A 24,444-nucleotide genomic window follows, 5' to 3' on the forward strand; every position below is an offset into this window, starting at 1 on the left:
TTTTCTTTGGGGGATGAATAAGATGAAGAGACAATGTTCTCTTCATATTTTTGTTTTCCTAGGTTAGTTTGCTTTACAGCCCACCCAGTATGTCTGTTCATCTAATGAAATCACTCCTCTCAGATCAGAAAAAAAACACACATCAGCTGTATGGCACGATGCAATACCTCACAAATTACAAACGTGTAATACATAAATGCATTAATATATATGGCAAAATATTAAAATGAAATATTTACAGAATCACACAGAATGGTTGAGGTTGGAAGGGACCTCTGCAGGTCATTTGACACCTAGCACAGACTGCCCATTTTTACATTAGATTGTGAGCTTTTTTTGCAATCAAAGTCTGGGAGGTTTCTTGTATCTCCTACCTACAAGCCCACATGAAGAAACAGAACACAATAATGCCATTAACTGCATCACCTGTTCACAGAAGAGGCCAGCAGCTGCCTGGAAATTAATTTGATGGCCCATGACAGTCTTATCACCATGATAGGTAACAAAAATTCACATCATCATACATAATATCATTAATTTGTAAATAGGAAAACTTTGTAAATCTTTGGGCATTACATGCAGCCTAGAAGAGACTTCCCAGACCTCCAGTCATAGAATTAAATCCTGACCTTGATTTTATTGAAATAATGGTAAATTAAACCCTACCTTTAAGTACTAAATTAGGCAACTAGTCTATACTTAAATTAGAAGCAGTTAGTAAATTAGGTCTCCTAAAGAAAGAGTCCAGGTTAATGGAAAAACCTGTAGAGTTACCTTTGAAGACATCTAGAAAGAGATTTCATCTAGATAAGTTTAGGTACCTAAATGCATTCTGAAAGCCAATAAAAGCAGCATGTCCAGCCTAAACAGAAGTTTAAGCACTTAGTAAGGAGGACCACTCCATCTAAAACCCAAGTACGACTCTGTTACCTAAATCATGCAGACTAACCCACTCTGAATTCGAAAAAACATTTGAAATTATGACTGCTTATGTGTCAATTGCAGTAGAGTGTCCTGCCTACAAGAGCATGTGACAATTATGTGATGGTTTTACTCAGCTGTGCAGCCAAGCTCCAGAACAACTCTCTCACTCTCCCTCCTTAAAGGAAAAGGGGGAGAAAATACAATGAAGAGGGCTCAAGGGTTGAGGTAAGGACAGGGAGATCACTCAACAATTATCATCGTGACGGGCAAAACAGACTCAGTGTAGGAAGATTAGACAAATTCATTGCCTATTACTAACAAGCTAGAAAATTGAGAAACAAAGAAAAACCAAAAACACCCTCCCCCATCCACCGTCTTCCATCTTCTCCCCAGAAGCAGCACAGGGGAGCCAGGGTTGCGGTCAGAAGCTATTTTAATCCTGTAACTTACCACAAGTAGTATCTTATCAGATGCTGTTATTGCACAAATTGGATCTCTTGTTCCCTGAAAGTATACAAGCCATAACAACAGCAGTTTTAATACCACAATAAGAATGTACCTCTAAAGAAAAGTCATATTTAAGTATACAAGAATGTTGCCAAATACTCACACGAAAAGGGGCTATCAAACTTAATCATTGTACAGTAAATGGATTGCTTATGATATTAGTAACCTTTGGTATAGGAAACATAACAACAGTAGTAGTAATAGCTTCCTTTCTTCTCCTGCCCCTCCACCAGAAAAAAAAAACACACACACAATAGAAGAGATATTTAACATAAAACACAAGAAGGCAACAATCCCTGACTTGAGACCTGTACTTAATTTCAGAAATATAATGATGTGCGTGTGTATGCTTTCAGAAAGTGAAAAAGGCCAAAAATACTAGAATAGATTACAAGCATTGGAGTTTCAACAAGCTTACATTTTGTTGAAGCAAGCTGCTTCTCAGCTTCTCACCAAGAAAACAGCAGGGGTCCATTAACTCTCCACAGTACAGTATAAACTTGTTCCTAAGTTCCATAAAGTTTAGCGTACATTTCCAACAGTACATAATGATAAAACAACAACATACTAACCAGAAGGTAGAAAACTAACACTTACATACAAAAGGTAGAAGTAAAAGAAAGTTGACGTAAAGTGACTGCTGCTAATAATGAAAACCTATGCAAATGCATAAAGAAACACTACCTACTAGTCTTTCAAGCTATGAGGGATACCATAATAAGCTAGTTAAAAAAACAATGCTCACTTCAACAGCTTTGCTGTAATCAAGTTGTCTATCTGCAGATCCTGAAGGTGTGTCATCAATATGATAAATCCTGTAGAAACAAAAAACAAAAATGGTTTAGTGGGTGACATTGGCAGTAGGGTGATGGTTGGACCAGATGATCTTGAAGGTCTTTTCCAACCTTAATGATTCTATAAAATATGGTCACAGGAGATAGTAGATTTATAGAAGGATGCAATAGCATCTCTATGAAAGAAAATACTTAAAAAAAAAAAAATAAATCAAAGTTGCAAGCCTGCGGAGGTGACAAATGTTAATGCCACTAATGAGCATATGGGAAGGAAATATTCTGGAGAACAGATTATGACAACTTTGGCTTGTTTAGTCTGAGAGAACAACAGCCCATACAGGATTACAGGTCAAAGATGCAGTCAGACAAGACCGTATTTAAAGGAGACCTAGCTGGATAAAATATGCCTTAACAGCCACTGAAACACAAGCACCAGTTAAAGTTATCAGAGTGAATATAGCTGCCTAGAAACTAAGGATACAGAGTAAGAAAATAGAATTTAAAAAAGCATTAGACATGCAGCTAGAATGTTATCCAAGAGACTTGGATAACAACCACACACTTGTCACTATAGGCTTGCAAGTCTGAGTAGAAAAAATAATGAGGAGTTCATATTTTAGGTGTGGGATAGTCCACCTTTATCAAAAACGGTATTTACGTAAAAGAAGGAAAATGAAAAAGCTTGAAGACAAACCTTTCCCTGCCTTCTTTTCTGGTCCGTGCTACCTGATTAATTTCCATTGCTGTGAGCTTCTTGGCCACACGATATTGCCAGACGTAGAACGCTTCTTTTGAAGCTGCTATCACATGTGTTTTGGTCATTGTGACAAATAACGGCCCTGTTACGAAACCCAAATGGTTGTGAAATTAGAGTAGCAAGTATTGGACTATATGCTAATTTGTAAAATTTCTCCCAGGTGGATGAAACCATATCTCCATAAGTTAAAGGACAAAAGTTCTCATTAATTGAAAAGAAATTTCACTGTTGCCTTGTTCAGAGGAATGAAGAAATTACTTCAAGGCTCAGTTTTAAAATCAATACTTTTCTCCCTATTATTTCAACAACTTTTCCTCTCTTAAAGAAGAGGGTATAAAATACGTAATTTTTTTTTTAGGATAATGCTCAATTCAGGATCTCTCAACTGTCTAACAAGACCTGTATAACGCAGAACTATTTTAAGTATTTGTAATTACTCGTATACAAATAAATAAAAAAGACTACGAAGTTGACAATGGAGAAAATATTCTTTGATTAACATGACTTCAAAACAGTTAGCAAATTTCAAGTTAGTCAAGACCCAAAAATGCTATTTGTATCTTAGTTAATAGCTGGGCCAAAGAGCAATTCTTCACCTGCATTGCAGTATATTAAATACTTACTAAATACTTACTTTATAAAAGGATGAATTACTTTATAGTATTCAAATGTCACTGCACAGGAAGGCAAGACATGTTTTTTATTTTATCCCTAAAACCATATAGGCACTTAAACCATTATGTTATTACTTATATATAATATATAATAATACTGTCTTGGCTGTATTATGGCATTTTTTCTTTCAGAATTTTGTTTTATCTTCCTCAATACCAGAAAATGCTTAGAAAATACATAGGAAAAAAAAAAAAAAAAAAAAGAAACCACCTCAGAAACCTATTAAGTAAATCCCTCAACACCTCCAAATTTCACAAGTAAATCAGTATGCCACCAGATGAACAGGAAAATTCAAGTTTGTAACGCAGCCTGTCTGCTAAACATGTCACAGAGAACCTGCTGTGAGCACAAAATTTCACTCTTTCACAATGAATCTCCTCAATTTTTCTGTATTTTAGCACAACACAGAACTCTGGAGGGAGCTATAAGCCTGCTCTAAGGTAGAACAGTCCTGTGACAGGCAGATGGGGAATGACTGCTTGAACAGATTTCATTTTTCTGAAACCAAGAGGATTATAATAAGCTACCTAGCAGCTGTAGAATACTTTTTAGTATAAATGTAAATACTGGATGAGGAGGTTTAGTGATGATGCTTAGCACGTGTGCACTAGTATAGATACAACAGTTGTTTACATTATAAGTAAATTAACTGGTTGCACATAATACATTCCAATAATTAGTCTTGTACTTAACACCTGAAGGATACAGTCCCCTCAGATTCATTTATTAAATTTACAAGTTTTACATATTTGCTCTGTTCTCCTATTACCCTGCAGCTGTACCTGTCATAACAAAAACAAAACCTTTATCTTTCAGAACAGGAAGGTTTTCTGATCTTTGAAGGACTAACTTTTCCCTTTGTTCAAATCACAAAATTGTAGTACTAAACCTCATATTTGCGCTCAGATTAGTCAAGACTTGAACATCTTCCTCCACGACAATGTTAAACCAAGCCCACATCTGAAGGCTATGGGCATTCCTCAAACACACCAGATGATTCCCCACTAGACCTACAGCTTACACAGAGCCTTAACTTACTTATTTGTGCATATCCCAGAGTACCCCCACCTTGGAAAAAAGGATATTCACATAAGCTATACTGTCATCCAGAAATAAGATGGAGACACACAAATGTGTGTCCAGGAGTCAGATGAGTGAAGCATTTTATGAACGTGCCTAAGACTTAAACTGATGGTTGCTATCAAAATGCAGCTGCTTTCCCACCTCCCACTTCGCTACCACTTCTTTTACATCAGCTTTAGCAGTAACTTAGCCACAGAGTAAATTGGATCCATTTGTTAATTGATTTGACTGAAAGCTAAACCAAGAATTAAATAAATAAGATTAGTTTACATTAGATTAAAGAGAGAACCACAAATACTGGAGCTAACATAAAAGAGAGGGCAGGAAAAAGAACCTAGCAAAAATGGTAAGGACCTTCCCCTTCTTTGCAACAGCAGGCCAAATTATGGCTGGGTTGAAGCCAAATATGAACATTTCACCCAGCACAGACACAACCATCAGGATCAGATCCATTCAAACACACATCTGGAAGAGAAGCATCTGTCTGTGGGAAGTGACCGTTTTGCAAAATTGCCTACATAACAAAAGCAATTACACAATGGTGGGACGCAGGTTATTTTTTTTCTAGAATTGATTAGATGCTTTATACTGGACAATCACTGAACAGTCAAAACACCAAACCAAAAGAGACAACAACCCATGTAGAAATATCTGGGAGTAGGGAACTAGAGCACAAATTTCTCCCTTCCCACCTCAGAGCCTTAAGCATTGGGCTACACTGCTCCTAAAACGCTTTCCATCTTGGCTGCAGAACAGCCTAGCTTCAGAAGGAAAGAATGTCCCAGTCACCCCACATTTGGGTTGCTGCTGGGCAGGGAAGGAAGGAATGGCTCACATCCTTTGTGGAAAGGGAAAGATGCTCATTTCAGTCCTTCCATGGACTGAGGAAGACCTAGAATCCCTTTCTAGGCAGCTGATGTAACTACTTAGTTTCCTAAGTATTACTCCTAAGACTAGGAAATTATTATCTTCTCTTACAGTGACCTCAACTTTAACAGCAGTTAATCTTTGGAAGTTAGGCATCAGCGCCCTTCAAAGAATTCGTACTTTTACTCAAGCAGACAGAAAAGCAAGCACATTAAGTCAGAAGGCTGCAAGACATCTGGAAACTTCTCTGCTCAGCATTTCTACTGCATAGCAGCTTCCGTGGTAAGCATGGACTTCAATTTTGTAGTTCTTTCTATTGATACTGGGCATAGCTAACTTCAGTATTAAGGTCTTATTTTTCAGATTTTCAAAATATGTATGAAATACATTTAAACAGGTGTTGTATTTTTCAGTGATCCAATACTGAAAAGGATTAACTACACTATGCCACTAAAACAATGGCAGCATGTGAAACAACTGCCCTCTACATTTTCTAGGGCCCCTATGATTCTCTTTGACACTCATTTCTCTTTGCTGTTCCATCACAACACCTCCTCCACGAAAGAAAGCAGCTGTATTTTCTTAGATAAACAAGAAACAGAGAACACCTGCTTTCATGTCCAATCTTCTTAAAAAATAGTAGATGGAAAAGGCACTATCCATGACTATAGTACTTTACTGCATGAAAAAGCCAAGATACTTTTTAGTGTATGGAATAGAATATACAAACACGAGAGAGACAAGTAATCCCATCTAAATCTGATGGAAAGGAAGCAACCTGACAGAGACACACAAGAGGAAACTATGTTTTCACACGAGCTTCTGTTACAGCTGCAAAATCCTGAAAACTGGAACCAATTCAGTCCAAACAGTATCATCTACCTAATTTTGGAGCTTGATTCAAATGTCTCTAGAGGAGAGATATGAAGAGAAGAAAATAGCGGGCAACAGCAGGGACAACTGAACTGCACACAGAACAACTCCTGAATTACCACAGTTTACAGAATGCTAAGAAATTCTAAAAATCACTTGTAAAAATGAATAACTTTAAAATGACCAACTGTAAATGAAAGCAATTCAAGTGCTGTTTCGCATCTAGCTCAGCCAACCTTGTTAAAGCGGCTAGGAGGGAGGCAAGACAGAGGTGGTTGACACCCAGCGTTCAGAAGGCATTTGGACGATGCCCTCATTAAGATTGTTTAACTTCTGGTTAGCCCTGAAGTGGCCCAGCAGTTGGACTGGATCTCTGAAGGTCCCTTCCAAGTGAACTATTCTGTTCTATCACAGCAAGGCCATGACTCCTTCAGCTCTCTGCCTCTAGTCTGCCCATATGCTGAGCAGCCCGTTTTATTCATTTCACTGGGCACTAATACGCGTGTGAAAGATAACACTTAACTGTCAATGCTCCTAAGCATGTGTAAGATGACATAATCCAGCCCGAGTGACATTTTCTTAGCAGATACCATCTGTTATGTTTCCATTAAAAATATATTATATAAGAAGATATTTAACCTCCTGTAATTTATGTTTAGTTACTCGTGAAAGGACTTTGACAAAAGGTCTGTAAGCCTGTGAAACAAGCACAGAAGGAAGTGTTGGTTAATTTTTGTACCTTTGCAGGATGGGATATTATGCTAGACAATTAAGAAAGGTTTAATTTATAGGCTAGCAAACACTAGCTATTCTGGAGGACACTATTAACACAGCACGGCAAACAAAGGAAGAAAGATGCTTTGGACAAAATAAAGAGGAAAATGAGGTAGGGCTTTAAGGTGTAACCATCAATCAGTGTCTACAGAAAGAATAAGGACAAAGTGATAACCTTCCACCACATAATGACCGATTAATCCCTTTTAGCCACCATTAGCAAAAGTAAACATTAGGAAGGTAATGACATAATTAATAATTTAGCAGAATAAAGGGAATAATCCGAGTTTTTGTTAGTCCTTCTTAAACTACTGGGTTTTGAGCCAAACAATGTAAGATTTGCATCTCCTGAGGACAAATCAAACATTACACACTGTCAGTTACTTTATCACTAGGAGATCACTTTTTGAAACAATTTAATAAGATATTATAAGAATTAACAATGCATACAAATTGTGTTTTAACACACATTCTCAGACGCATAATTCAAATGCTTTGTCAGCTACTTAACATCCCTTGATTAGGGGTCTTTTTTTTTCCTCCACTATCAATTTCCTACCAGGTTGCAGCCCAAGAGTCCTGCAGGATACTGAAGACTCAAGGAGAAGTAAAATCTTTATGCTCAGTAGAGCATCAGGTGTTCACTATTTCAACAAGAGGCAGTCTGGAAAAGCCAAAGATACTTTCTGTTCAGTATGCAATAATCAACACAATCATAAAATATAGTTTAGACTCACAGGAGTCAAGAGCACTCACTTAAGAGGAGCAGTAAGTAAGCAGGAGCACAGAAATACCAAGTGGTCTGTTAAGGAACTTCCTATCACATAGGAAGGCATTTTTCACAAACATTTGTGAAAAATCAAATAAATCAAATTAAATAAAAGTGACAATATCAGCATTTCTAAACATATATGAAAGATGGTACTTTTAATTTTTAACGAAGAGCTCAAAACAAGTTAACAAAATTATTTTCTGAACTAAATGCAGAGATTTATTCTTTCATTAAGAAATGAAAAATTGTTTTGGAAAGAAAAGAAACAAGATTTTCACAGACAGACAGCATATTTTTCACAAGTCAAAACCAGCTCTCCAATAATCATGGGTAAGAGATATGCTAATTTTGTTTTCATAGCGCTTATATCTTATAAATAATTACTCCCACCTGATAAAATAATTATAATTAACGTAAAAGCTGATTTTCTTCATTTATTGACAATTCTTTTCTTAGAAGTTATGAACAAAGTGGAAAAAAACAGAGAGTTAAGTTACAGCCTTCAAAGTTGTGCAAGGTCTCCACTCTATACTGTCCTCAACAAGGCAATCCAGCTGCTTAAGTTCAGCACCCTGTCCAACTGGAACAATTATACCTTCTGCTACCAAGAAGCACTGTGACAAACAGTGCAGTATACTGTATATGCAGACCTTGACTGCATACTAATACCTATATCATGTAAGGTCAATTTGTACAAGGAAAATATTTCAAGTTGTTCCACAACGCGACAACAAAGGAAAGCAACTATGATAAAACCAATGCAATGTGTTCTGAAAGCATTTGAACTTACACTTTGGCTTTTCACTTTACCTTCAATCCCTTCTCTAAGTTTGGTGGGCTAACTTTAAAGTCTTACAGGATGCATGTATTAAAAATAAAGTTGAATCTTTGGCTGTGGTTACTATACATAAATGAAAGACTTGCTTTTTACATCTGAACTACTGAAACTATAAAAATTCTTCAAGATTCCTCAAGCATGCAAATAGTCCTAACCTCAAGTATTTATCCTTCTGTGAGGATGAAGACTGTAAGGATTTTCACACATGAACTCACATTAGCAGAGAGCGTTGTCAGCCTATGTACTAAATCGTCTGACACCAGAGGGAACGGTAGCAGATTATGGACAACTTAGTTAAGCTAAAGGAAAGAGAGAAGCTTTTTCCAGATTGTTTCATCTCCTCAGGAAAATTCAAATACTGTTGCAACAACTGTAACTCTTAATTAAGTGTCATTTCTCTAACTGTTTTCAGCCACTGGAGAAGATTCTTTTGTAGAGATGGTTGTAGGAGACAGGTAGTAATGGGGGAAAACAAAGAAACTGTGACCTTTTATTTATTGTCATTATAAACAAACAATCACAGATTGATTTAGAAAGCTCACATAAACAGAACACAAGAAAATGGAAAGTTTAAAAGCAGAGTTAGAGATGTACACACAAAGCTAATTTTAACTGTTTGAGTGGGATCATCCCATCTAATTTTAGACATCTCTGACAGAGATGAGCTGGTTGCCCTGGGCTTCTTTGTATCCAATGCAGAGGGAACAGGCCCCTTTCAGGAATGATTCATGCAACTTATTTTAGATGACAGCTGTAAAATGAGTTAAAACGTGCCCTATGAGTCCCTAATTCCTCCTCCCCTCACCCCAATCCCACCTGTCAAGGAAGTCCAGGAGACTAGTAAGCAATACAGACATCTTATGGGGGGCAAGGGTGGGGAGACACCACACAACAACCCATGCACATCACCACCATATCCACTAACTTCAGTTCTCGATTGTTTATTTTTTTCCAATCCATCCACTGTAAAATTTGTGTATTGAATTTCCTGAGCATTTTATTCCTGAAGATTCTGATGTAACACCACGCTTGTAAAAGGTGGCAAGAGGGAATCAAATTGATGTGACTAAAATTATCTTCTCATTTAGTGTCATCTCAATTATGAGACTAAAAAATACCACAGTATTTCATACCCATTCCATAGGACAAGGAAGTCATTTATCAGAGCAGAATACTTTACATTTTAATTACAATCTACAATATAGGACATGAATTTTGCAATATGTGTATTTGACTCAAGGCTGATTTCCTCCTGCTATTACCAAAAAAATGAACAGTGAGTGTTGCAAATTGCTTACCAATATCAATATATTTTGGGTCCAAGGGAGTACCAATAGAATTGCAGAGAACCAGCACATACTGTAGGGAAATAAACATAAGTATTATTAACAGCACATGTATCTGTAAATTAGTAAGCTGTACAAGGCTGTCTGCGAAGGCATATCTCATAGCCCACATTTCACACAACCTAACACTGATCAGCAACACAAAACAGAAGGACTATGGCTGCAGTAAATACAAAGATGCTTACATGATAGTAACGTGGTATTTGCCAATTAACACTATAAACAAAGCCAAGCACGAAGCAGGAAAACAACCAGCTGTTCTAAGCACAGGAGCAAGTCAATCAGACAACATACACTAGGTAGGATGTACCACTAGTGGGGTCCACAGACAACGTGCTAGTGACACAGCCAGCCTCACTCCCCTGCTCTGTGGAGCACACACTGCACTGACATTATTTACTAGCATGAGCAATACACTAGCAGTTATTCAGCAACTCAGCTCTTGCCTAGCTGTGTATGCAAAGGATAATCTGACAAACTGCAACAGGCCATCTCGCCAGCCCACAGAAGTAAGGGCTCTTGTTTTAGTCTTAGTAGAACTTGATGTTGAACCTCCAGAGGGCTGGATCATAAGAACAGTGAGTAGGGCTATCCCTCCACCAAAATGTAACATAGGTGCTGAAAACTGACTGGTTTTGTTAGTTTTGCCCCTCATGTAATCCTGCTTTGGAAAGCTTTAAGTCAGCACAGATATCTCAGACTGGCCTGTTAAATTCAGGAGGATGAAAATACAAAAAGTGCTTAGACACCAACACTCGTTGGTTGCTTCAGTGTGCCTGTGCATGCGTTTTTCCAGATATGAATCAAGGGTTAAATAGCTTTATTACCATCACACAGGGAAATACAAGCATTTTGAAAGAGAAACATGGAAATTAAGTAGCAATTTCTACTGCAGACTCTAAATTCAAAAAACAGTGCTGCCAGAACTTGAATCACCTAAGAGCTGGCATTCTGACTCTCCAGGAAAAGGAAGATAATTAGCTGTTCATTAGCTGCTTTGCTATCTGGCCAATTAATGTAATTGTGTAATTGCTGTACATCTTACGCTTTAAACTGCCAGATTAAAAGCTATCAATAATAAGAGAATAGCAGACTTTATAGAATTTAGGGTTTTGTCTACTATATGAACTATATTTTTTCAGAGAAAAAGATCTAAACAGGGAATTATTTTCATTAAATTCTCTTTTTTCCTGGTAACAAAACCAGAAATATCCCTCAAAAATATTTTTTTTATTTCTTTGTCAAGTTAAATTTTCAGCCAGCATTCTCAGTTTTCCCTTTTCTGAAAAAAATACATTGAGGCTCCACCTCTGTAGGAGGCCACAACTGGCTTTTTAACTGCTTACTGCTTGTTTCTACTACATTAACATAAATTGAATAAAGAGTGAATGCTGGAGAAGAATTAATCTTTTATTCCCACTTTACTTATTTCTGAGACTCGAGGTCAGCAGATCAGAGACGACCAAGGAATGATGGAGACTGAGACTGCATGAGCTACACCAGGTGGCGTTAGGACCAAGCAGTTTGCACTGTCTGATTTGCTCAAAGCTGAAGCCTCACTGTGGGTATCAAAACTGAGTTCTCTGTAACTTAGCAACACTCACTTCTTCCTGCAATGCTTTTAAACAGTTCCTGCCAAAATTAGTCTTTTTTGCTCCATCAGCTATTGCACAGTTTACCCTCTTGAAATCACAACCCTAATGACTGAAACTTATTGCAAAACACATCTGTTTTTTCAGAAAGCAACTCTAATGAACTACTACCAAAAGGGTAAGTTCGTTTACTTCAGTTCCTAAAAGCTGATCCCCATAGCATTAAAGATTAGTCTGGAGCCATTTCAAAAGAATTTAAACATGGTAATTACCATGTAATTTTCAGACAGTAAAATTAAATCTCTTATTTATTTTCAAGAAAGTTACACTAAATCCCACCACTCTTTGCTTCATGTTTTAAAAATGCAACCCAGAAAATCCCATTTCATTGCACTCAATTTCACCAAAAGGCCTTGTCCACGTGTACCATATTTTCAGACCTTATCATAGCATGCCATTTATTACACAATCAAGCAAAGCGGCACTAAAACGCTTTTTACCGTGGCGCCAATTGACTCCATCTCATGCTCCTCCTTTGTAAGCAATATAGAAAATAATTCAGAAATGAACCCAGTAAGAAAATCTGTGACAGTTAATGTTAACTGAATATACATTATCCAAAGGATATCTCTATCCTATAATCTGTCACTAGATTTTTTTTTTAAAAAAAGCAATTTGTTGTAACAAGCATTTATATCACCTAAGAGTTGTCCCTTTCTTAATTTCATTTTTCCAGTTCCAACTATTAAATATTTCTTAACATCCCAATGTTTTCCTACTTCTAGTGAATTTATTATTTTTAAAATATGTCTAAAGAAACAACCATTCTGAAGGCTGCACTTTTCATTAAGTTACTAGTGACTACAAGGAGGCAAAAAAAAAAAAAAAAGGTAGTAAACAGGTTCTGCACATTTTTGCTATTATTTTGTTGCTTTTCTTTGTTTTAGACATGGAACCTATTCAATTGCCTTTCCGTCAAATGACAACTAGTGACACACACTGAGACAGATTCAGAATGTTACATACCACCTTATTCTAGCTGTAAAACACTGCCATGTGCAACAGGGTGTTTCAAGTGAAATTTAAAACAAAGATTATACCTGAGGTTGATCTTCATCCGCTTTAGTTGCTAAAACACAGAAGTCTCCATAAGTCGTTATGGAAATCAGGCTCTTGACATATTTCACGTATTTCTCATTGTTTTTTGTATCCCAGAAAACTACACAGTACTCTGGACGATCAGGTCGGGTGTATGCATAAACCACCGTATTGGAGCAGTAACCCCACTGCCAAAGAGAGACAACTTTGATAAATCCTGCAAGAAATTCCACTAGTTCAATCATTCATTTTTCACAGCTAAGAGAAAGTGTTTGTTTAATATACATGATCAGCATTTCATGTTCTTTACCTGTCACGTGATGACCTGATATTTAGAGTATATGAATACAGTCCTGGTAATAATTTATTTGCATAATTTGGGAAAAGAAGCCTTCCTATCACACAAAATAACCTGTCCCAATCAGAATTGGAAGATCATTCTCAAATTGAGAAGACTTCACTTTCCCTTGTTTCTTCCTTGTTCAGAACACAGAAATACCCACTGTGATGAGGGCTTTGTCATGAAAATGTTTACTCTGACAAGTGATTTGGAAAATCAACATTAATTTCCTGGGGGAAGATAGCAAACACCTCAAACAGTGCAATTTCTGAAGCAGACCAAATAAGCAATTATATTAGAGCACTAAAATAACTCACATCATTTCTTTAATATTAACAACATGAGAAAAAATCCTCCCCTCCCCCCTAGAAGAACAGAACTATTTATATTGCAAGGAGGGAAAAAAAAGGCAAAATGAAAAATAGAACATTCAAACACTATAAAAAACTATGAAGATGTATTTGATTGCATTCAACTAAATTATAGAAATTAATAATAAAAAACATTTCCAACATATAAGAAACAGTTCGTAAAACAGTTACCAATATAATCAGATAAGAACATAACAGTAGTAAAGTGTATTATTCATTGGAGGATGACATGCATCTTTCACCATAAAAGTATTTAACATTGAAGCTGGGTATATTACCAACAGATTAGAGTTTATTTGCTACAGCAATCATTTGAACACATCTTTTTTTCACTTTAATGTAATAATAAAAAGGAAAAAAGCCACCAGCTTACAAATGCTATTTCTAAAACTGAGGTTCCAAATTATTATTAATTTGAAAACCATGCCTGATCCAGAAATACACATGGTCTCGCAGATACTGAAGTGTTTAGGAAAAGCAGTAAATGTATCCCAGACGTGTGTTATACACGTCCCAGCACAAGCATCAAGTAGCATTTCCTGCAAGACTATCTTCCACCTCAAATTTCCAAAGCTTCTTCCAGCAGACTTGTAACAAACTATTTGCTTCCTGGATTGCTTCCTGGCAGCTTTGTTTTTAAAACTCACTGACCAGTGATGTTCCACTACCACATGGAACAATATATTTAAATACAGGTGCACTATGTTCCTCACATAATTCTCTCTCTCTCTTTAATCACAGTGGTTATGCACCGATGATTAAAGAACATACTCTGTGCTGGGACAAAAAAAAAATATACAATACTGTACACGGGACAGTAACCACTTTAAAAAAAAAAAAAAAAAAAAACACAGTTAGGACTATTTTACTTACAGTTTAGAAAAACACCAACACTGATTTGGTAGACAGATAAAAATATTCTTTAGGCTTGGCTGAATACAGACTTGCAAGTTTATTGGGAATTTAAATATAAATAGAAAATACACCTATCAGGTTGCACTCATCTCCACTGTTCCAGGTTCTACACATCCCTCCTGGTTCAAACTATCAATTCACCGCCACAACATGACAGTAAATGTGCAAACAATTCCTAGTGTGTCACTTAATTCAATCAGTTTGACTAAAGAGCAATGAAAATACTAGAGCCATTCCTGTAGCCTTACCTACAGGACAGCCTTAACCACTGCCAAATTCAGCATCATGCTCAATTCTGTTAATACTAACAGAGCACACATTTCCTTACTATGAAAATAGAACCACAAATTCATTATAAGAACAATCGGTAAGTCATTGCATCACCAATAAAGTCACACACATTTCACTAAAGCTTCGCTAGCGTTGATAAAATAGAAATCATAAATTAAGCACTGATTTATATGCTAGGCTTCAAAAAAAAAATGTAGTAATGATATGACATAGTCAAAAACTCCACTGAAATTTTAATTAAAAGCTGACCTGAATAAATCCAAAATCTGGAAGAAGTTACTGGTCACAGACAGGGAAAAGAGCATGTAAGAAACATTGTCCCTACATTAACTTACAGTGTGGTCTTAATCCAAAACTCTAACAAGTAGCCAAATACCAGAGTATTAGTTTTATTTTTCTTGTTGGATTAAAAAAAAAAAAAAAAAAGTTTGCTTTTAAATAAAAGATCTGAAAAAAGTCTCTCTATTTTGCATACATAACTAAAAATAAAAAGAAAGACCAACTCCACAGTGACTATAGCACCTACCCAGTACATAGGAAATGTTTCCAATATGCTTCAGTAAATATTTACCCAACCATGCTAACACCATGGAACAACTCCAATAGGAGAGAGTGAAAGAACTGTGACACAGCCACTACACTTCTGTTCCTTGAACCTTGGTCTTCTCAAAGGAAGGCTGAAAGTGGAGGGAATAAAACTTCATATTGTCCTCTGAGTGCTCCCCTTATCACTGACTAGCCCTAGGCCTCTACCCAGGCTCTGTCTTTGGAAAGTTAGCCAAAGCAATTCACAACAGAGCTCAGGAATGGGATCAGCACACATGATAAGGTTCCAATGCTTCAGTTTATCCGCTTACCTCTTTTCACATAACTGTAAACATGCGCACAGAAACCCATTTCATAGCAAAAAAGAGTCCATAATACAATAACCTGAGTCTCCACATTACAGCTATTACAGGACAAGAAAACTATTTCTTGCCCAATGAGAAAAAAAATTGCCAGTAAAAAGACTTGTATTTTGCACTTACCTTCCACAAGTAACTTCTGCATTGTATCTGATTGGCTTAGAAATCTATTTATCACCTAACTATCCCTTTATCCTCTAGTTAGGCAGCATCTTCTTTTGCTTTCAATCAAATTCCCTAGTCAGATTTCCTAGTCAGTTTCCTGCTAGGTGCAACATAACCACTTACCTTATAATCTGGCCGAATGTTTGCAAAATATATGTAAGAATCAACAGCTAGTGCAATTTTCAGTCCACTTCCCTCCCAAGACAAGGCTGACATCTGCTTGCCGGGAACCTTCAGTGTGCGCAAATGCTTGTTGAAAAAAAAATAAAAAGATATTGAACATATCTAGGAAAACTGCTCCAAAACACAACAGTTTTGCTGTTTCATGAAATACAAACTTGTAAATTTTCTTTGCAGTACCTCGTAATGACTCCCAAATTACCATACACATGCAAACAAGGGCAGGGTATTTAATATGCATAAGCATTCATTTGTCTTTATCATTCTTTTTTTTTTTTTTTGCCAGAAAGAAAACATTTAATTTGCATACCAATTGAGTCATAGTTCAAACTTAGAAAAATAAACAATACAGAATGACAGTATAAACATTTTTCCTTTGGTTGGTAATCTAAACCACTTTTATTATTTCAATTACTATTAAAATAAACACAACAGTACTGATACCTGACATGCCTCAGAAGTTTCACTGTCACTGGCAGTAAGTCTATAAATTATATTAAGTCAGTTGACGTACAACACCTTTAACTACAGCTGATAGTTTAAACAAATAGAGATATACACCTGATCTATATCAAGAGCATACATTGAATCAGCTGCATACATACGGAATTTGCAGTAAGGCAATGGACATTTTCTTTGTCCCTGTATCTCCTGCCCTTCAAAAAGGCTAAGAAGGGTAGTTAGATGTCCATTTAGCATTTAATGGCAAAGAGATATACTTCCCTTTTTTTAATAGATCTTTATTTTGTTAGAGTATCTGAAGTTGAACAAATGAATTGAAAGAAATTAATGTTTTCAAACACTATAACCACAGTCCCCAGTCGACTTGTTTGTGGGAAGCTCTTTGGTTGCTACTTCTTAATTCCTTTCACAACATAGCTCCCTGCTCTATCCTTAACATAGTTACCCTGATGGCTGACCAGATATTTCCTCTGTGCAAGGGACAAAGCTTCTTCACACTTACACTTAACACTAACTTAGTGGTTTCTAGATGTAGTACTAGAAGGGCAAGTGAAAGTAATGAAATTACATTCTAAAGCAAAAATAGCATTATAGCAAAATTGCTTCTCAATTGTTGAACCTTTACCATCTTATACAAAAAGATAGAAATACAAAAGCTTTCAGAGAACAAGATCCCCAACATGACAAAGATCAGAAACAGCTTACTTTTTGTAAGATTTCTGAGTTCTTAGTGATACCAGATGCCATTTTCTCAGTTTTACTGATTCCACAGAAGGGAGCATTCACTGCCCTATTGTAAGCTCCTAATCTAGAGATGCCTGGGTCTCTTACAGAGCTGGCAGAGAAAGACAAGCACTTCCAGGTTTGATACACACACATTAAGTTAGCTTCATAATTGCTGCCTAAACATTCCAAGTTATTAACTGTAGTGCGAATTCAGATACCTAAGTCAGGTGTCCAAAGTCCAATACTATACACATCCTACAATTTAGTGTTATGTGAGATGCTCTAGGATTTTCCATCTGGCCAGCAATTTGCTGTTCTAAAAGGGGACCCAATCCTCTTTCATGCTTCCAGATCCAAGTGGATGTCATAGATACTTAAGAGCAAGTTAAAACCACTAAACATTTTGGCATCCAAGTACCACCAGTAATGAACACATAGGCAAAACAAGCTAAAATAAAGAACATATTAGACTGTATAAACATATTAAATATTTTTACCTCACCAAACGGAGTGTAGAACTGCACAATATTTACATTGTTATCTTGAGAAGTTGCTTTTAGGGAGCCAGCCACTGCCAACACACTTCCACAATGGTTCCACTGAATACATACTACATTCATACCAGTGTCGATCAAGATAGGATCTAGTTTTTAAAGAAATAAACATCAAAAATCTAAACACATGTAGACATGTTGGGTCAAGAACAGCTCAGTAATTAGCATCCCACGTTTTGCACCTACTCTGGTCATTCTCATCTCTCATTATCTGGCATCTTCCATTATCATAACAGACAGCGAGACAGGGACAATCTGGTTCGACGTAGCCTTCTGTACCATGGTACCAATGTATTCCAGCAATACGGAATGCTCCAGTTAAGTTTGCCAAACAACTCAGTTTCATTTTCACCTAGGCAAGAATGGTTAATTATTTAAAGTCATACATAACATGCTATTTAGAGGAACAATTTATAGGTTAACTGATATACTGCAAAAGAGAGTATATGGGCAAAACTGTTCTCCTGCACAAAGAAAAGTTTTGACTTTATCAAAAATTTAATAGTTTGAAAGAGTTCCTTATTCAAGGCTGGATAAGACATAAGAACACATTTAATTACAAAGAAGAACTTCTGGCATTTTCACACTTTGAAAAGTAACTTAAAAAGTAAACATGCACTTGCACAAAAGCTGCACATGACCACGCAACGAACCCCACTGGAACTCCACAAAATATAAAAAAGATTTCAAACCACTCCTGGCCACAAGTTCTGTTGTTGTTGTTATTTTTTTGACTATTTTTTTAAATAACCCTCCTGTTACTTTTTTTCTAGGCAAAAGACTCTTACTTGATATTCTAATTTGGGTATTATTGTTTCAATTATTTTCAAATATTATTTAAGGTAAGCTTACTCTTGTAACAATTATAATTAGTGTGCATCCTTCAAAGAATGCCCTGAACAGATAAGAATGCATGTAGATCACTTTGAAGGGGGCTGCCAGGTAACTTAAGGGAAGAATTAAGGAAAAAAGGACAAGTGTAAATATTGTTGAGAAAAGGAAGGACTGGTAGGACAACTTATTTAAGGAATCTCAGTAATTTATAGCACATGTTAGAAACATCATAATACACACAGCAGGAAGAAACAAGAGCGGATTAAAGAAAAGAGCATGGGAAGGGTAACAGCTTCTCATGGAAGGAAAGAAAAAAGAAAATTCACCATAATAGCATCTGAAAAACAAACAATATGGTTTCAGATACATTGCTCTTCCCAAAGTGAACGTTTTACTTCTGCTTAGTGTTTTATCATAGTTATTCTAATATTCTAAATAAGTAGATTAAAAAAATAAGTAAACAACCACTGCAGGAATGTAGCAATATTGTAGTTACTTCCACCATTTTTACCGCTTATTACCAGGTTTCCTCTGAAGCATGCAACATTCCTTACATAATGAAGAATGACAGGATCAGTAGGAAAATAAACTAAAGCTTTATTCTAAAAGTACACTAGTACTTTTAACATGAACTTAATTTAATTTAGATACTATCACCATATACTATCACCATACATATTTTTACATTTTCACTAACTATTGCAAAGCAAAAAGGCATTTGCTGCCATGATAATCATTTCGCTACCAAGAATAAAATATTTATAATGTACTTCTTTTCTTGAAATATTTTCATTAAAAATGAAGTGCTGCTGCAGCAAGTTTGAATATAAATACTGTACAAAGAACCACACATGAAATAAATTAAGAGGAAGTAAATTTTTATGCATGTTAAAGTTAATATCTTTATTATACCAACCATAAACTTACAATAAAATTTCCCTGACTGTCATAAATGTGAATTTCTCCATTTGACATTCCAAAGAGCAAAACTTTGCTATCAGAGGACCAGGTCACATGGCACAGGTGTGTACCTTTCAAGTCTTTCCCCCAGATGCGATTGCCTGTAACATAACATTTATTGTACTTAATAATCATACCACAAAACTAAAAATAAGATGCATGTTAGCAGTATAGAAACTGAAACCGCTGAAGTTCAAAGCAACAACTATTAAAGTAAATATTAATTGTACTTATATGCATAAACAGAGCTGCTACATACATGACACTTAAAAATGGAAGCTATATAACACCACAGCAATTAGCAGAGCTTAAGTTTTACCATCCACAGATCCAACAATCACAGCTCCATCTTCATACACAATACAAATCTTCTGTCCGTCAGCATTCCAGCTCATACTTCGAACAACAGATTTATTTCTGTTGTTAATCATCTCTTCATACCAAGCACCTATTAGGAACAAATGAAAAACTGAGTCATACTTCTAATTTGAGAACCCTCTAGCAGATTCAAGAAACACGCTATCATTGAATTCAAAGAGCAAAAACACTCTCAGTTAAAAAGATAATGCAAATTGGATGATAACAACATTTGATACTAATATAAATTCCAGGAGTTGTTAAAAACAAAATAGTACAAAAACACAAAAAGTTTATAAGAATTACCAACAAATTAAACTAGGTATTCAATAAAATGGAAAAACGTCAAGTGTCTGCTTATAAAAACAAAGACAGGACAAAGACCGGATAACAAGTTATATATGATTGCAATATAATATGTAACAAAAAGCTATAGGAACAAACTGTTCTGGAAAGGAATTAAAAAAACGTTGTTCCACCCATTCTGTAAAAACTCCAGCAAGACTATACCAGTGTGAAATCCAGTGTTCAGGTGTGAGTTACTTATTCCCCCCAAAAATATCGACAAACAATAAATAAGAGAGGGGAGCCAAAGTTTGAGAGTACGAAGTAATTTACAGGTTCTTCTCAAAAACTAGAAGAGATTATTTATGTCCTTCTTTTTATTGTTCAACACATTATTTTTCTCCAAAGAAATAAAGTAACAGATTTAAAATAAGAGATCTGTAGCAGTTTAACCAAGCACATGGCTAAGCACCAGTATCTTTTCCTAAGATACCTCTGGAAGACAGATTCCTTTTCATAAGCAACACTACGAAAGATTTAGATGACAATTACAATAAGAACTTGGAAAATGTTTTATATCTATTTCAGGTTTTAAAATCTGCAAAATAAGAACTCTGAAAAAGAACCATTAAAACTGCTAAATGATTTCCCACAAGTGGAATATTATTCAGTCTCAAAGTTGTCCTGTAGCGTACCTTTATACATCATCCACACGATGATGAGCCCATTTTGATCACTGGTTGTTAGTTTGTGATACTGCTCATTCCATGTCACCACTTGCACAGAACCTAGAGGATTATACAAATCTTGTGTTTATGCCATTTAAATACATTAAGGAAAACCACCACACACAACTTTATCACTCCGGAGTTTACAGGAATTTGCACTGCCGAGATTGATTTAGTTTTAGGCATTCTTATTACACCACTCCTTTCCTCTTCCAAAATTCTGCTCTAATTGGATCCTCCTGGTCCTTTATTCACCCCCTTGAGCAACATCCTCTCTAAATTCTACCCAGAATATTGTTTCAGTAACCAAAACCCAAACGATAGTTTTACAGTTTGACTTAAGAGACTTTTTGTCCTCCTCTTCAAAAAATAACTTGATCCTCAGTAGAGCTGCAGTTTGAAAACATAATCTCCCTCCTGATTACCAAAAAGAGCACTCTGCACACAGCTCCTTCAGATCAAGTTTCATGTGGGATCCTCCTCACGAACATTTAACTTGACTTGAAACATCTTCAAACAGTTTTTTAACAACCATCTTATTTCATCAGTTCAATACTGGGTATGAACTTGGCCTCTTCCAGCATCACACACTTCCACTTCTTCACCAGTGGTTATGCATTTCCTCTGTATCCTTTTCATTTCTCCAGATTTCAGTCACAAGCTTTACTAACAGACACAGTCAAAGATATCCTGAATATCAGAGATTTTTGAGGGGAACCGTAAACTATTTCACAATCAAAGACATCCATTCAAAATATCCACTAAACCAATTCTTCAAAATTAATTTCTTCCATCATGTTTAACCAGGCCCCTAAAGTAATCTGTTGCCAAGTTTCAACTACAAATAATCATAAGAGACCATTCCTTCTAATTTTCTAAAGATTTCAGCATTCTCTTTGTATCTCCCTTTCTGTGGATGATGACCATTTAACATGTAAGAGTTTGATTCCTCCCTGACTTCCCTGTATTCAATGTTTACTTTCAGAAATACTTCAGCCTGTTTTCTAACCTCTGTAAACTTTGTATACCATGCTGCAGTCTACATACATATGTAATTTGTCAATAAGAAGAGAAAATAAAGACATTTTGAAAACAGAGATGAGATTTACTGAATTGTGACTTCTTCAGAAGAAAATGTAAAGCTGCCATAACATAAGCAAATCTTAGATATTATCAAAAAATAATTAAAAAAAATAAGTTCCTCTGTGATAGAACGCATACAATAGTATCATCCACTTTAGTATCAATCAATTCTTCTTTTTCAGGAAAATGAATGGGGCCCAAGTAATTTAGAAAGTCACACAGATTAAGCTGAAAGGTCAAAGTTTATAAGCCTAACCATGGAAAACACATCAGCAAAACGTAAGTTGTTGTAGGCAGAACCTGGCTTGATTTGCACAGCATGCGTTGTGCATCATGCATACCACACCAGCCAGAAGAATTGAGGTGAGGTTACATCAGTCAAACCCGTAATTCATTCACAAATCATGAAAGATTAACTACAGGTCTTTCATCAGCTAACTTAGTAAAAGTAGATATTCAACCTGTTACATACGTGATCTTCACGCTGATATCCTTTATTTTAGTCTTTTAATTAAAAATTGGAGAAAAATTACTCTATCAACTTCCCCAAATCCTGTATTTTTCATTCTAATCAAAATACATTAAATGCTCAAGGAGACTTACCACTATGACCTTCAAGAGTTTGATTCATAGAAAGATTACTAGGAGCTGCAAGTCCCTTTATTTTTGCTTCATCTAAAAATAACAAAAACAATTATAAAATAAACCTAATAAAGCATACCTATTACTGTAATAATGCTTCAGCTCTAATTACTGGTTTTAATTGTTAAAATAATTCCCCTAAAAATAGACAGAAAGTGTATCTATAGGATGGATTTTTCCATTCCTCAGTTCAAGGTATTTGCTACCCATATCTGTCATCCAAATTCGGATGCTCACTAAGCCTGAGCAACTTTTCAGAAACAAACCAAAAACAGCAAAGAAAACATATGGCTATCACAACTTATTTACTTTTAGAAAGAGTTTTAAAAGAACTAGAAAATTAATTGAAGTTCACTTTTCTCAGAGCATACTCATCCTATTTCAAAGGAATATACAACTTTTTCCTTAGATTAATGGTAGAGAACATTAAAAAAAAAATAGTGAAATGATTATGAAAATAAACAGGAAGTCCACATAGCAATAACAAAAATGAAGCGTATGCCCTGAAAGAAGAAGCACTGAAGAGTTCAGTAGATATAAAACTACTTATCAGCTAGATAAGTAGTACCTATAAAAGCTAGATAAATGACAGGCATATCATGTGAAACAAGCTAGAGGAAAACAATGTTCAGAAGAAAGCAGCAACACCTTTGACACTTATACAAATCTATAAACATCTGCGTACAGGCTTCAGATGTATGCCATGCTGTTAAGTTAGAGAATTGGAAGGAGTTGTGTTTTCAGAATACTGAAGTGTGGTGGATTTTATTCTTAAGAAAAAAAGAAAAAAAAAACTCAGTTACCTGTCTGTGTTTCTAACTTTAAAACTTTCAGTAATCCATCCTCTCCGCCACAGGCTATGAACCCTTCATTCTTATTCCAGGAAATACATCTTAACTGAACATTACCAGGAACCGCAATCTGAAAAAGAAATATTTTGCGTCTGCACCTTGTTAAGAACCAACTTTTAGTTTAAACTCCCCCGAGAGCACCTCAACAGAGGCACCTATGAGAACGCAGCAGCGAACTACGGACACATTAGCACACCCGGAACGACAACAGCAGTCAGTCAGGCTTATAACCCAGCCCCGGCAGCACCTTCTTGCACAGGTAGATGAACATCGTGAGGGGGGAGCGGCGGCCGAGGGGCTCCGAGCGCCCCGCTCCGACCGGCGGCGTTCCCGGGGCCTGCCCGCACTCGGCGCCGCCGTCGCCCTGGCAACCGCCGCCGGAAGCGCGCCGCGGGAGAGATGCTGCCCTACTTCCGGGAGGGCGGCCCGCCCCTGGCATGGCGGGGGGGCGAAGGGGGTGGGAAGAAGGGGGAGGAGTTGGGGTGGTCTGCTTCGGGGAGGAGTTGGCGGTAAGCAGTTGGTAAAGGGCGTGCTGCTTTTAAATAAAGGAAAATAAAAGTGTTTGTGAATTACTTGTGTGTCGTGTTTTGGTATTGTTTGACAGAATCACAGAATCATCTGGGTTGGAATAGACCCCAAAGATAACCGAGCCCAACCTCTGACCTAATGCTAACAGTCCTCCACTAAACCATATCACTAAGCTCTACATCTAAACGTCTTTTAAAGACCTCCAGGGATGGTGACTCCACCGCTTCCCTGGGCAGCACATTCCAATGTCTAACAACCATTTCAGTAAAGAAGTTCTTCCTAATATCCAACCTGAAACTCCCCTGGCGCAACTTTAGCCCATTCCCCCTTGTTCTGTCACCAGGCACATGGGAGAACAGACCAACCC

General features: G+C 36.5%; 1 protein-coding gene across 2 annotated transcripts in view; it reads right to left on the reverse strand.

Moving 5' to 3' along the window:
- WDR35 (WD repeat domain 35) overlaps positions 1-23,905 on the reverse strand; it is a 39,967-nt gene extending 16,062 nt beyond the window's left edge. Inside the window, exons 1-14 of one of the 2 annotated variants that reach the window (XM_084513271.1) lie at positions 23,797-23,905; positions 23,502-23,619; positions 22,660-22,731; positions 20,941-21,033; positions 19,923-20,051; positions 19,571-19,704; positions 17,996-18,161; positions 17,753-17,898; positions 16,011-16,136; positions 12,903-13,088; positions 10,163-10,223; positions 2,920-3,064; positions 2,177-2,246; positions 1,375-1,428 (exon numbers count right to left, since the gene is read on the reverse strand). In XM_084513271.1, the coding sequence (XP_084369397.1) occupies positions 1,375-1,428; positions 2,177-2,246; positions 2,920-3,064; positions 10,163-10,223; positions 12,903-13,088; positions 16,011-16,136; positions 17,753-17,898; positions 17,996-18,161; positions 19,571-19,704; positions 19,923-20,051; positions 20,941-21,033; positions 22,660-22,731; positions 23,502-23,619; positions 23,797-23,820 (1,524 nt within the window). In that variant the 5' untranslated portion in view covers positions 23,821-23,905. Of the gene's footprint in view, positions 1-1,374; positions 1,429-2,176; positions 2,247-2,919; positions 3,065-10,162; positions 10,224-12,902; positions 13,089-16,010; positions 16,137-17,752; positions 17,899-17,995; positions 18,162-19,570; positions 19,705-19,922; positions 20,052-20,940; positions 21,034-22,659; positions 22,732-23,501; positions 23,620-23,733 lie in introns of both variants that reach the window. The other variant, XM_084513272.1, reaches the window with a different exon arrangement.
- Positions 23,906-24,444: the final 539 nt, after the last annotated feature.

This window comes from Aythya ferina (assembly GCF_964211825.1).
Source record: "Aythya ferina genome assembly, chromosome: 3".
NCBI lineage: Eukaryota > Metazoa > Chordata > Aves > Anseriformes > Anatidae > Aythya > Aythya ferina.